Here is a 15,932-nt window from a genome sequence, read left to right on the forward strand (position 1 = left end):
GAGCAGTTAGCACCTCAAATAGAGCTAATCATATGTAGATACTCTATATGCTTACTGACTGATGCTGTTTGAGTATCCAGTATAACCTATGGTTCCTCGGGGTCTAGCACAGTGCCTGGTACATAATAAGCACTCAAAGCATATCTACATGCTATTGAATTCATAAGACCCTGTACTGAGCTCGCCTAGAAACAAGCTAATTGACTAGGGTTCTTATAGTACAATGCAGAACTCTGCAATGAACCCTGGGGAACATTCATCAATCTTGGGACTGAACACAGTGATTCTTAATACTGTCTAACATTACATGAAATATCAGAAATGGCTTAAGATCACCCTTCAAGAAGCCTGCATTAAAATTATTCACTGATTTATTTCTATGAGAATTATCAGGCAGGAAAGAACCTAGTCAGACATGCTCTCAGGAGAGAGATTACCAGAAAGATGAAAATAACATGAAGCAGCAGCAGATTCCCCATGAATATCACTCAAGCAGACTAACTACATTTGTCTCTCACCTTTGAAAATCTGGATTCTAACAGAACAACTATTGGAAGGGAATTTCCTTTAATGAACATAACTCCAACCACAGGCATATGAAAAACCTTTTGCACTAAAGCAGTTGCACATCAGATAGCAGTCGCACAAAGACAAAGTATAAAATGGTTTTCAAAATCATGATTCAGATTCAGTTAAAAGTAACATTTCCTAAGTGCCTACTATATATAAGAAACTACTTAGCACTTATATGATCTCCTTTAATCCTCTAAATAACACTGAAAGGCAAAAGTTATTAACTCTATTATTTTGCAGTTGAGAATACTAAAGGCCAGAGGGGCACCAAATTTCACACAAAAAGTAAAACTAAAAATTAAACCTAGATTGTCTATTTAGGTATAAAGCTGATTCTATAAATACTAAATGTTTTTGTGCACCTGGCCTTTAAGAAATTAGAAATATATCAGTGGACAAAACATAAAATCTCTATCTTCCCCGCCATTCCAATGTGCTTTCCATCATAGTTTACTGCATCCTCTAGTCTCAACTCCACTGGGGCATCTGCTAACAGACTGATGTCTAGACCAGAAATTCAAATGCTGTCTGGTCTTGCCCCTCTAATGGGCCTCCAAATCAAAGATCCTGAAAAATTAATGCTGTTAATGTATGAACAGATACATCACGATGAATTCTAGTACTATTAAGAGCAAATAGAACAATTAAGGATTGCCCAAGATTTACTGATATAAACCAGATTTTCAAATGAGTAAAGAGCAGCATGTGTTTCAAGATGGGAGATAATTGGACTGGAAATAGAATATCAGACGTGACAGCAGAGACAGACAGGAGAAGAGAGTAAACAGCACTCCCCTACCATGTCAGCCTTCCTACTGAAGACAGATCTGAAAGGATATCTGTATTATCATGTCCGAGCAACCCGAGAAGAGACTGAACAGCATTCAGCTCCACTAGGAGGTGGTACAGGTCTGGCATGGTGGCCACCACGTGCATCTCCTGAATGATGTCATTTAGGTCCAGCTCGGATTCCATAAACCTAGGAGGGAAAAACAAGACAGCATCATTGAAAGGAAAGAAGTACTATCAGCACTGACGAGCAAACAGCCACACAATCCAGACAGACAATCTGTCAAAGTGTCTACAACAGACCAACCAAGAAGGACACTCATCCAAACATCATACTGTCACATAATTTCCTTGAGAAATCGATTTCCTCATTACAAAAATCAATCTTGGATTCAGATCTCATTACAGGATTCCCTTACTCTTGCCGTCACAAGCTGCCCTTTAGAGGCTCCTAAAGCATTTTGCAGCTTTAAATGATCTGCCCACCAGTCCTATGGATTAGCTAACAATACCCCTTAGTGTGGCAATTCTGTTGCCCTGAACATAATTATCTTAATAATCTAAAAAGGGTTTTCTTACTTGCCACTTCAGATCAAGAACCAATTACTTCCCTTACCCAAAGGAAGACATGAGATTCTGCTGCCATTCAAAAAATGGCTAGTAAGAGAAACTCCCAACCCTCACATCCCTTCCAGTGAGCTGATTAAGAGGTAGATCCCAAAGTAAAGCAGATATAGGCTCTGGCATCCTATGATCACCACCATACTTTATGTAGTATGATATTTTACTCACATGTCCACACCTGAACCTTTCAACAGACCTATGCCCAGATACTCAGAACAGAACAGCTCTGTATTCGCCTCCGCATGCTCCCCTCCCCCTCCAATATTTGACACATTAAGGAATGTCCACTAAGTCTTTGATGAATAAGACAGGAAGTTTTGTTGTGAAAAGGAAATGAGCTAATCCATGCAAAGCAACTGAACAATACCTGACTGACAGTGATTGAGAGGAATGGGTGGTCAAACAGACCCTGAAACCAGACTGCCTGGGTTTAAACCTGACCTAGGTACTTAGCCTCTCAGTGTCTTCCTCTGTAAATGGGATAATAAACTGCCTATCTCATAGGGACACTATAAAGAGTAAATAAATAAATAGATATAAAGCACTTAAAATTGTTTATGTCTGCTCTCCTTTCCCCTCCTCTTCTCCTCTTACTACTGCTACCATTATTATGTCTATCTTCCCTGCTAGAGTGTAAGCTTCTTAAATATAGGAAGTATATATTTTGTCTCTATATATCCACAGGTGCCTGCTTAATTGAATGAGGCCACAAAGGAAAGGAACACAAGCAGGGACTCATAAAGGACTCATCAACTTCCAGAAGCTGAAGGGCTAAGCAAATACCACCTGTCCAGAAACCTGGATTCTGTAAGGAACAAAATCTGGAGACCATAACTCTTTAAAACATGCTCATATTTTAGACAATATTCCTAACCACTGTTTTTCCCCATTACTATTTTTAATCATAACAGCAATCATACATTATATTATTAACCAGAAATAACCATTGATAATACTCTGGTATGTTTAATTCATGAGTTTTCACTCAACCTATACCCTTCCCCCCAATGCTAAAGTAGCCTACATAGTATATAGTTGTATATTCAATTTTTGCTATTGTTAACACAGGCTGAATAATTCCCCTTATCATTAAACACTCTTTTACAGCAGGAAAAGCCAGTATCCAACACTGCTGTCAGTCTTTCTCCTTCTCCCATGGCACTATCCCTCACTGAGCACACCACTCTTCCCTGTTGAGCCCAGACATGACTTCTCAACATAGCATTCCAAAAAGAGTCTGCCAATCAATCAGAGTGTAGGAGATTAAGCCTATCTGAAACTCCTGTCCTAAATAATACATTTTTAAAAGCTGCATGGTATTCCCTTGTGAACATGTACCATAATTTATTTTACCCTTTGTCAGACATTCAGGTGGTCTCCAATTTTCTCCCTATACCAAATGACACTATGATGCATGTATTCACAATTATTGTGTTGAGATAAAGTCCCAGGATGGAACGTGTCAAGTCAAAGAGTATGCATACCTTAGCAGATTTTGATATATTCTTCCAGAAAGGTACCAATAGTGTATAAAGTGTTTGTTTCCCTCGCCCTCTTAAAAAACAGTATGTAAAATGCATTTAAAATCTCCTCCAATTTGAAATAGGAAATTTATTAAAATTTTCTTTTTTATTGTTGATACTATTACAGATGTCTCCCATTCACCCCTTCTTTGCCCACCTCCATCCAGCTCCCACAACCCCTCCCCTGACCTTCACCACTGTTGTCTGTATGCATGGGTTATGCACAGATGTTCTTTGGCTACACTCTTTACCTTCTTTTATCCAGTTGCCCCCACCCCATTCTCTCCAACTTCTGTCAGTCTGTTCCATGTACCCATGCCTCTGGTTCTATTTTGTTTGTCAATTTATTTTGTTCATTAGATTCCAAATGAGATCATGTGATAACTTTCTCTGACTGGCTTATTTCGCTTAGCATGATATAATTTCCAAGTCCATCCATGCTGTCACAAAGGATAACAGTGCCTTCTTTTTCACAGCCACATAGTACTCCATTGTGCAAATGTACCACAGGAGATCGAAAATTTAACTTATTTTTTCTTTACATTTCTGATACTACTATTTAAGATGGTTCAAATTTTGTTAATGTTTATTAGCTATTTGTATTTCTTCTTTGATAATTTTATTTTTTGTAAATAATTCTTTGTTAAAAGTATTACATATGCCCTCTATCCCCCACTATTGACCCACTCCAGCCTCCTCCCCCACCCCCATCTTCTTTACCCATTTTATATCAGTGTGCTCATCTTATTCATTCATTTATAAGCACTCTGTATATTAAGAAAATTAATTTGTCGCATATGCTGGGGGAAAAAACAACAGAGAAAAATATTTACCCCTTAATTAGTACATTGTGCTTTATCACATAAAGGTTTTTAAAAGTTTAGTCAAATCTTTGCCTTTATAAACTCTATTTTACATGTATCCTGAGCAATGTTTTTTTTCTATGTTAAGATTAGATATATTTTATGGTCTACTTTTATGTATTGTTAAGTTTATACATATTTAAATGTTAAGGAGTAAATAAATCTGAAATTTATGTTGGCTAATGATATAGGACAAAGATCTAACTTTATTTTCTGCAAATGTTTGTCCTATTGCCCCAATGCCATAATCTATGCTTTTTCCACAGATCTGAAGAAATGCCACCTCCATCATACACTAAATTTATTTTTTAATTCAAATTTAAATTTCTTTCATTGACCCCTGCTCCCCCCCACACACTCCTCCTAAGCCTTTGCCACACTATTGTCTGTGTCCATGGGCTATGCATACAAGTTCCCCAGCTTAATCTCTCTCTCCCCATGCTCCTCACCCCAATCCCACCTTCCCTCTGAAATTCATCAGTTTATTCATGGTTCTATGTCTGGATCTATTTTGTTTATCAGTTTATTTTATTCATTAGATTCCACATATCGGTGAGATCATGTGATACTTATCTTTCTCTGGCTGGCTTATTTTGCTTAGCATAATACTCTCCAGGTCCATCCATGCTGTTGCAAATGGTGAGAGCTCCTCTTTTTTATTGCTGCATAGTATTCCATTGTGATAAATGTACCACAGCCTTTTTATCCACGTATCTGCTGATGGGCACTTGAGCTGTTTCCAAATCTTAGCTATTATAAATTACACTGCTATGAATATAGAGGTGCATACATTCTTTCTGAGTGGTGTTTCAGGTTTCTTAGGATATATTCCTTATCTCGGATAATTAGTGACTTTGAGCATTTTTTTCATGTTTCTTGGCCTTCTGTATGTCCACTTTGGAGAAGTGTCTATTTAGGTCCTTTGCCCATTTATTAATTGGAGTTTGTCCAATTTGCGAATATTGTATCAGCTTTTTAAGTTGTATGAGTTCCTTATATATTTTAGAAATTCACCCTTTATAAGGTGTATCATTGCCAAATGTTCTCCCGTACAGTGGGCTCCCTTTTCGTTTCCCAAAACCTTCCTGTCCCTGCCAGCAGGCACCGCTGATGTGAGGCCGCCAGGACTTCCATTCCCTGCACCACTGCTCATGGTGCCAGGCTTGGTGTGGGCAGCCCTGAGGTGGAGGTGACCTATCAGTAAACATATTGCTATGAGAGATGTCTGAGATATTGCTGCAAAGATTTTTATGGCTTCACAACTTACATTTAGGTCTTTTATCTGTTTTGAGTTTATTCTTGCATATGGTGTGAGTTGGTAGTCTAGTTTCATTTTTTTGCATGTACCTGTCCAGTTTTCCCAACACCATTTATTGAAAAGACTTTCTTTACTCCATTGTATGCTCTTGCCTCCTTTGTCAAATATTAATTGAGCATAATGGCTTGGATCCAATTTCTGGGTTCTGTTCCATTGATCTATACGCCTGTTCTTGTGTCAGTACCAGGCTGTTTTGAGTATAGTGGCTTTGTAGTATAATTTTGTATCTGGTATTGTGATTCCTCCAACTATGTTCTTCTTTCTCAAGATTGCTATTTGGGGTCATTTTTGGTGCCATATAAATTTTCGGAGTGTTTTTTTCTAGATCTGTTAAATATGCCATTGGTATTTTAACAGAGATTGCAATGAATCTATAGATTGTTTTGGGTAGTATTAGACATTTTAATGATGTTGAGTTTATCAAGCCATGAACATGGTATTTTCTTCCACTTGTTTATATCTTCCTCTATCTCTTTTTTTAATATCCTATAGTTATCTGAGTATAGGTCTTTCACCTCCTTGATTAAGTTTATTCCTAAGTATCTTAATTTTTTGTTGCAACAGTAAATGCATGGTTTTTTTTAGTCTGAGAGTTCATTATTGGTGTATAAAAATGCCATCAATTTCTGGTTGTTAATTTTATATCCTGCTATGTTGCCAAATTCATTTATTAAATCTAGTAGTTTTTTTGGTGGAATCTTAGGGTTTTCTATGTATAATTTCATGTCATCTGTCAATAATGACAGTTTTTCTTCATCCTTTCCAATTTGGATGCCTTTTATTTCTTCTTGTCTGATCACTGAGGTTATATTATATTGAATAATAGTGGTGAAAGAGGACATCCCTGTATTGTTCCTGTTCTTAGAGGAAATGGTTTTAGTTGTTGCCCATTGAAGATAATGTTGGCTGTAGGTTTGTCATATATGGCCTTTATTATGTTGAGGTATGATCCCTCTATTCCCACTTTGCTGAGAGTTTTTATCAAAAAGAGTGTTGGATTCTGTCAAATGCTTTTTCTGCACCAATTGATATGATCATGTGATTTTTGTCTTCCAATTTGCTTATGTAACGTATCATGTTTGTTGATTTGCGAATATTGTATCAGCCTTGCATCCCTGGGATAAATCCCACTTGGTCATAGCATCATACACTGAATTTTAATGTGTACTCTAATCTGTTTATGGGCTTTGCACTGCATTTCATTGCTTTGTTTGTAAATTCTTGAGCCAGGATCACACTTCCATATTGTTACAGTATATTTTATGTCCATTATTGCAAAAACACTTTCTTGCTAGTCTTCTTTTTCAATGCTTCCTTGTTTATTCTTCCAAGTACATTCAAAATTATTTTTGTAAAGATTCCCCCTCCATCCATCTTTTTTTAAGGCTTCTTTCACTGTGCTTACAAATGTACCACCATTTTACATTATTTCTGTCTCCTAAAGTGTGAAAGTCAAGTCAGAAGAATCATGCCTTGGAAAGGCTGGTGCAGAATTCAGATATTCCATGGGGTAGCAGATCTATATAATCTTTGAACCAAATGGGCTCAGCAAACCTCTAAGGGTTATTTGCCTTAAATGGGTAGTTGTTGTTTTTTTTTAAAAAAATCTGATTTCTGAAGAGTAACTTCACATAAAGATTTTTATAGCTCACCAGGAAGAACTGACAAGGAAGACTGAACACTAAATAGTAATAAGCAAAATGATGTTGAACACAAGAAAAGATTTGGGACTTGGGTGGTAATGAATGAATGTCAGCCCAGAGAGAAGCCGCTGGTGGCATCCTACAAGGGTTGATCCTTAGGTCTGTTTAGGTCATCTATATTATTTTATTGTTATTTTCTAATCAGTAACTTAAATGAAGGTATATAAATAGCAACTTAACAAATGTTAAGCAACACAAAGCTTACAGAGAAAATGAATACAGCGCTGACAGAATCAATTCAAAAGTTCCTGATAGGCAATGATGGTGGGCCAAATCTAACAGGAGAAAAATTATCTAGGATACACATACAGAGCTGCACTGAACCAAAAAGTCAGATTACAAATGCATGGGGTGGGAACGACGTAATTTAATAAGAGCACATGTGTAGAACTTGATGGTTTTAGTCAACTGTAACAGCAATACAAATCAGACAGCTGTACTAGGACAGAAACTACTCATTCAACTCTGGTCACCCAACACTGGGCACACTCCCAGGTCCACAGTTCAGCAGATGCCTTCCAAATGAAGGAGCAGAGGAAAGTAGCTGTCACAAGGCTAGGTGGTTTCAGGCTGCTTAAAAGAAGGCAATACAGAGTTAACGTGATTATATGACCCTGAAGTTCTGTAACATCCCTTATAGAAGCCATACTTTAGGAGAGATATAGACACTAATTCAGGAAAACAACTACGATTATAAGTTGTCTAGATATCCTCTCATCTAAGAATTTGTTGAAATTCTTTTTCATTCTGAGTTTAAATCTTAAAGAGTCAGAAGTGCCAAATAATGAAAAGATTTCTTTGAAAAGTTAAATACTTGCCACTGGGGCAATTAATAAAGGGTAATACAATTTTTTAAAAAATCAAGAATTAGAAGGGAGAGTGGAATTTACCTTCCAATTTTGAAATTCTTCTAAATCTGCAATCAGCCCAATGTCTTTAAGTTTAGAAAGTCAAAAAATTATCAAAACAAAAACAAGCAGAAACTCAAATGATAGCAGAGGAACATCATAAAAATACTACTGGGGTCCAGTGTTACGTGAGTAATAAGATATAGTGGAAAATGCCTGAACTTGAGAATGATATAAACTTGGGTCACACCCCCAGCCACACAAGTTACTGGCTGTGTAACCATGAACAGTATGTCAACAAGTATTTACTGGACACACACTAGGTACCAGTCACTCCTAGTTGTTGTCCCCATGGAGCCCCTAGCCTAGTACAAATGTAATAATCTATTACATACAATTAATTGTAAGGATCTGGTGTTGTAAGGATCTGGTGTTGTCCAAGAAATGACATTAAAACAACCTGGTCAACGGAGACAGAGAATAGCAACTAACCTATCTTTAAACTTCAGCTTCTTTAATTTTCCTAGCTGAATTACAGTGAGAATTCAACTAGATAAAAAATATAAAGTGCGTAATGATAGTTGGCACATAATAGGTGCTCAACAAATCTAGGTATCCTCAAGTTTGCTATGCTAACAAAGAGTATTTTCTTCTCTTTTTGTCAACGAAGTATAAGCCTACTCATTTAAAGCACACACTACAACATTTGTAAAGACTGTCTAGGAAGTAAGCATACACTCAGCAATGGATGACTCACAGCTGGGGGAATGGGTCAAGTTAAAGGCAATGGGAAAGCAACACAGCAATCTATTAAAGCAGTAACCCAGGCTGAGATGGGGTCATTGATTCCATCTGGGATGGGGAGAATATTCTGCTAGTCTGCCATGTGCATTTGTTTCAGACCAGCAGGATGTTCTCTTTCAACTGTAATAGTGAAATTAGCAAATGACCAGCAAGGCTCAAATATACCAGGAAAACCACAGAAATTGGTGAGTCCTCCTGCAAACACAAGACCAGCAGTCAATGCATAGAGAACATGATGCTTCTTCCACCCAACTAAATCAGCAGTTCTCAAAGTGTGGTCCTGGGACTCTAGGGTGGGGGTGGGAGGTGATTGGAGATCCTTGTAGGGGGTCTAAAAGATCAAAACTATTTTCACAATAATCCTAAAGTATTAAAAGTACGTATTGTTTTATCGAGTTTTGCTTTATCGAGCTTCACAGATACTGCATTTTTTTTTTTTTTTTTACAAAGTAGAGGTTTGTGGTAACCCTCCATCAAGCAAGTCCACTGACACCATTTTTCCAACAGCATTTGCTCACTTCATGTCTCTGTGCCACATTTTGATAATTCTTGCAATATTTCAAACTTTTTCATTATTATATACTAGAGACCTGATGCATGAAGATTCGTGCAAGAATAGGCCTTCCTTCCCCTGGCTGCCAGCACCACCTTCATACCGGCCCGAGTTGCCTTTCTACCTTTGCTCCGGCCAGAGCCACCTTCCACCTCTTGCCTTATTGCATCAATTTGCATATTCCCTCGTTATTGGCTGTGGGCACTGCCATCCTTATCACAAAGTGACGGTTAATTTGCATATTACTCTTTTATTAGATAGGATGACATGGTGATCTTTGATCAGTGATCTTTGCTGTTACTAGGGCAAGACCCTCCACCAGCAAAAAGATTATAATTTGCTAAAGTCTCAGATGATGGATAGCATTTTTTAGCAATAAAGTACTTTTAAGCCGAAAACCGGTTTGGCTCAGGTGATAGAGCGTCGGCCTGCGGACTGAAAGGTCTCAGGTTCGATTCCGGTCAGGGGCATGTACCTTGGTTGCGGGCACATCCCCAGTGGGGAGTGTGCAGGAGGCAGCTGGTCGCTGTTTCTCTCTCATCGATGTTTCTAACTCTCTATCTCTCTCCTTTCCTCTCTGTAAAAACTCAATAAAATATATAAAAAAAAAATAAAATAAAGTACTTTTAAATTAAGGTATGTACATTGTTTTTTTAGACATAATGCTGCTACATACTTAAACTATAGTACAGTGTAAATATAACTTTTATATGTGCTAGGAAACCAAAATATTCTCATGACTCGCTTTATTGCAATATTCACTTTACTACAAACCCGCGATCTCTGAGGTTTGCCTATTTTGCCTTTTTCACTTTCATTCTCTCAGGAGTGAACACTGGAGTTTTCAACAGGGCTACACAAGACATGATTATATCATTGCCCTGATGCCTAATAAAATGTGTGCTTGTGTATTCTAGAATTTTCTATGATAAGCACTTTGGGGTGTACTCATAATTGAAGACTGCAAAGGGGCCCTGAGATTAAAAACTTTGAGAACCACTATACTAAATAATTCTGCCCCTGCAACAATGAAAAGGAGAACACTAATGGGCTTACTAGGGAAATAGCACGCTCCACTCAATGTGATATTTGGCAGAAAGATTACAGTGCAAGGTTGAGGCTGCATAAAGAGAACTTTCAAATGAATCTGAAATGCAGCCAAATGAAGAGAAGCATTTTTGGGTTATGCAATCAAAATGACAATTGCATATATGGGAAAATATATTTGAATGTTTCTGATCCCAACCGGAAAGTTTCATTCAAATATGTTCTAGCAATTTTCATCTTAATTGCACCTCGCTGGTCTAGAGAATTATAAAAGACACTGCACCAGTAAGAATTCAAAAATTCAAGGTTAAAACAAAATGTAGTTTCCTAACCAATTTTAAAATGTTCAGATTTAAAAACTAAAATAGTATATAAATTTTATCTGAATAGAAAACACTGTTAAGTCTTTAAAATAAAATTTTAAAACCAGTTTATGAAATGTAACACTAGAGCATCTGTGCTACCTCAGATGTGGTACATAACCTGCAGAAACTCACTGCTCTAAATTGACAGAAGTACTAGTATACCTACCAAGTGGGCAAAGGCAATGCTGATACTCTAAGAAATAAATTGGATTGCTTAAATTTCCAGAATTATCAACCCAAGGCACAGCTTCCTCATAATGTATCCTTAGATTCCAGGCAATAAGAATGTAATAAAGATTACATCAACCATCTAGTATCTCATGTTTATTGAGCACCTAGAGCAGCCGTGGGCAAACTATGGCCTGCAGGCCGGATCCGGCCCATTTGAAATGAATAAAACTAAAAAAAAAAAAAAAAAAAGACCGTACCTTTTATGTAATGATGTTTACTTTGAATTTATATTAGTTCACACAAACACTCCATCCATGCTTTTGTTCCGGCCCTTCGGTCCAGTTTAAGAACCCATTGTGGCGCTCGAGTCAAAAAGTTTGCCCACCCCTGACCTAGAGTATGGCAAGTACTGTGTTAGGAATTAGAAACAGAAACAAACAAGACACAGTCCACCTCCTCAAAGGACACAGAATCTAATGCAGGAAGACCACTGAGTAAAGAAATAATAAAACAAATGGCAAAGATGTTAAAGACTGATCACATTCATTATGGGCAAGAAAATGGGGAAAGAGACCTGCTGATGGGAGAATAAAAGAACACAGTGGGGAATTTGGCAGTAGTTATCCAAGTTTAAAATACACATACCCTTCAACCTGGGAATTCAACATTTATCCTATAGAAATACATTTTATACAAAGGCACATGTATACAAAGGTTCGCTACAGCATTGTTCATAAAAGCCAATATTTAAAATAACCAAATGTCTGTAATAGAAAAATAATAAGTAAATCATGGTTATCTATAAACCATGAAATACTATAACCAGTTAAAAAAAAAGAAGATAAGTATGCATATATGAACATGAAAAGATCTTCTGTTATGTAATAAAAAAAAAATCCAGGTGCAGAATATGTACAGTATAATTTAGGTTAAAAAAAATTTTGATATTTACATATATATGTAAATAAGTATATGAAAAATAATCTGAAAGGATATTCACCAAAGTGTCCACAGGGCTATCTCTAGGTAGGGGAATGGAAGAGGGGGTCAGTGCAGTGAAGGAGGACGTGCATTTTTTACGCTACTTATGCACTGTTGGTATTTTTTACAATGACAAATCAGGTGTTACTTGTGTAATCAGACACACATACACATACACACACACACACAAACACACAGTGCAGAATGACAAGTGCTACTGTATGGTGAAGTTCAGCACAAAACCCGACAGGACTCTCGTGCTGGGAAAGCTGAGCTGCAATCTTACTGCAAAGAGGGCTATGGTCCTAGGTCCAGTAACCAGGTTCTTCCCTCTCTACCCTCCTCATCTAAAGCACATTAGCCTTACCAGGTTGCCATGAGGACTTGATGACCTCTGACACCTCTGTGCCTTTGTTCATGCTAGTCACACTGCTTGGCATGCCTTTCCTGCCTATTAAAATCAAAATCATTCTACAAGGTCAGCTCAAATACCACCTCTTCTGTGAAGACCTTAATAGGCCCCAACTTGGTATTCACTGTTTCTTCCTCTATGCTCCCACAATACTCTGTTTGTATCTCTTTTAAGGTATGTTTCCTTCTACTATGCATTTATAGCGAATGTGCCTAATAACCTATAAACTTGAGTGCAAAGACTAAACTATCCAACTCTTAGTTCCCTACAGGCCTTGGACATATTAAGATTCATTAAAAGTATACGTCCTAGGAGGGAGACAGAGAGGGATGGAGAGAGAACATTAAAATCTGTATAAATATGAAAATCCCTTTAATTAGGACTCAAGACTGAGAGATACCAGACTCCTCATTACAGTACTTCACAGTGCACCGAGGAGCCAGTATAGTAACTATCATATTAACTATCATTTCATAAGTATGTACTAAATACCAGGTATTGATCCACTCACTTCCAATTATTTTCATTTAATCTTCACAATTCTGTAAAGGGGGTATTATTTCTTTATACAGATAAGATACCTGAGGCTAAAAAAGGAAAAGTGACTTATTCAAGGTCATGTAGGAGTCACATCCATATCTGCCTAACCCCAAAGCCTTTGACATTTTCTCAACAGTAAAGCTATCACTAATAGCAGCCAAGGTCAGTTTTCTTTGGGATTTGAGAAGAATAATGAAGAAAAGAGTTAACATAATAGGTCTGATCTTTAGAAGGGCCTGGTTCTAGGCTGGCATCTGGGGATTTGGCTTTTGAAAAGTTCCCTATGTGATAAGGTTGTTTTGCCCACCTTTCCTTCTGAGAGTCTGGAATTCTGGTAGTTGTTGCTGGCAGAGAATGGCTACATGACCTGTCCTCATTAAATACTCTAGACTCAGAATCTCACATGGGCTTGTCTGGAGAGAGACACTGCATGCATGTGTTCACTGCTGGAGAAAGGATCATGTCCACCTGACCCCTCTCAGTGGGAGGGAGAAAGCATAGGAAGTCAATACATTAGTTTCTCCAGACTCTGCCTCATGTATCTTTTCCCCTTGCTGATCTGGTTGTATACCCTCAGTACCACTGACTCTGAGTCCCGTGAGTCCTTCTAGTGATTTTCCAAACATGTGGTCGTCCTTGGACTCCTAAGGACGACAAAAGCAGACAGAACAAGCAAAAAACAAAACAAAACAAAAATGGCAAACAAAACACCTCAAAAGAGGAAGGGTATCAGCAAAACAGAGCCTTACTTCTCTGGATTGTCTGGAAACTTAATCCGCAACTCTTGGTTTTTGTATGATCTTTTTTCAAATGTAAGGATCATTTTCTTCACTGAGCTTTCATCCAATGGTTCCTCCTGGTATAAAGGAACAAATGCAACAATTCTTATTCACTAATCATTACTTCTTTCATTGGTTCTTACATGCTATTCTGCCACTCACCTTTGTGGGTTAAATGTACAGAAAACATTTTATCTCCCCCACTAGAATGAGGATTAAGGGTCTACATCGCATGCTACTTTGTATCACTCTGTGTGTCTCACATCTAGCATAGAATGTTTAGTTTAAGATTTAGTCAACAAATATTTCTTGAGCATATCCTATGACTTGGAGTAAGCAACCATATTAGTTAATACTTATCTTGTCCTCCTTTGTTGTACAGGTAAGATAACACTCAGTGATTTAAAAGAACTTGTTCAGTGACAGTGGCCCTCAATCTTTTCCCTATACAAGGAAGGGGTCGGCAAACCGGCCAAATTCAACTCTCTGCCTATTTTTGTATAGACCTTAAGAAGGGCTGTTAATTAGCAATAGTCACAGTTTTTATTTCTTTCACATTACTATAACTGCTCCCTACTGGCTGCTGAGATGGGAATCAGACAGGTTCTTGGAATCCAGATATAACATCAAAAATTAGAGAAGTTCAGAAGTAACATTTAAAAACTAGTAGGCTACACAGTGTTTTTCTTACTTCATACACTAGAGAGGTTTGAAGGTTTTCTTACCTTTATATCTACAAAGGTATATACATTTTTTAAAAATTGAATCGTTTTCCCCAAGAAATCTACACTAAAATTTCAGAAATGTAGTCTCCTCAGTTTATTTTCCAGTTTAATGTAATGTGTTGCAATACACTCTGCCTAACACTCTCCCAACTCGTAGCTTCATAGCTTTGTAGTCATTGACGATAACTCACACCTAAAGGTAAAGAAATTGCTATTAAGAGACCCTGAAATAGATCCTTTTGAAAAGCCCTGAATCATCCCATAATTTTGTAAGTACACTAAAAAATGCTAGCTATTATTTTGTTAAATTTGATATGCATATATTATGTTTTAAGTGGAAGATACCTCTAATTTTATTTTGGGAATGACACATTTCTTAAGATTTTTATCAATGACTCTTGGACCCTCAGGTAGTCTATTGGACCCCCAGTCTCCCCCCCTCCCCAGTGTCTACTGCTTAAAGAGAAGTTCCCAGACATGGTAAAAACAGAAGTTAGTGCCCTGGCTCAGTTGGCACTCAGAGCCTAGCTTCACTATTTACTAGCCACAACGCAATGCTACTTTGCTGACTATAACCTTAAACGCTCACCAAGTCTACCTCTTAAGTCTTTCCTGAATTCATCCACTTGGCATCCTCTCTATAATAATAAAAGCGTAATATACTAATTAGACCAGACAGTCAAACGACCTTCTGGATGTCATTCTGGACGTCCTTCCAGACGAAGCTGCTGCGGCAGGGGCCGAGGCAAGGCGGTTAGGTGTAATCAGGCAGGCAGGCGGGTGATTATGGGTGATCAGGCAAGCAGGTAGAGGCGGTTAGGAGCAATCAGTCAGGCAGGCAGAGGCGGTTGGGGTGGTCAGGCAGACAGGCAGAGTGGTTAGGCACAATCAGGCGAGTGGTTAGGGGCAATCAGGCAGGCAGGCAAGCAGGCAAGTGGTTAGGGGTGATCAGGCAGGCAAGCAGTGTGGTTAGGGGTGATCAGGCATGAAATCTCACTATGACGTATACTGACCACCAGGAGGCAGACAGTCTACCAGTCACTATGACATGCACTGACCACCAGGGGGCAGATGCTCCAACCGGTAGGTTAACTTGCTACTGGGGTTTGGCCAATCGGGACTGAGAGAGATGGGCCAGACATGCCCTGGAGCCCTCCCATGGTCCCTCCCCAGCTGGCCAAACTCCCGGGTCCCTCCCCAGACCCGATCATGCACTGGTGGGGTCCCTCGGCTTGCCCTATGCCCTCTTGCAATCTGGGACCCCTCAGGGGATGTCGGAGAACCAGTTTTGTCCCAATGGCAAAACCACCGGTC

At 38.4% G+C, this 15,932-nt stretch overlaps 1 protein-coding gene across 1 annotated transcript in view; it reads right to left on the reverse strand.

The window, feature by feature from the left end:
* Positions 1–15,932, reverse strand: part of CTNNBL1 (catenin beta like 1) — a 171,676-nt gene that overhangs the window by 115,203 nt on the left and 40,541 nt on the right. The window contains exons 3-4 of the mRNA XM_006764492.2: positions 13,864–13,970; positions 1,413–1,552 (exon numbers count right to left, since the gene is read on the reverse strand). Of these exons, the coding sequence (XP_006764555.1) occupies positions 1,413–1,552; positions 13,864–13,970 (247 nt within the window). The remainder of the gene's footprint in view (positions 1–1,412; positions 1,553–13,863; positions 13,971–15,932) is intronic.

The sequence above is a fragment of the Myotis davidii genome, unplaced genomic scaffold, assembly GCF_000327345.1.
Source record: "Myotis davidii unplaced genomic scaffold, ASM32734v1 scaffold38, whole genome shotgun sequence".
Classification (NCBI taxonomy): domain Eukaryota; kingdom Metazoa; phylum Chordata; class Mammalia; order Chiroptera; family Vespertilionidae; genus Myotis; species Myotis davidii.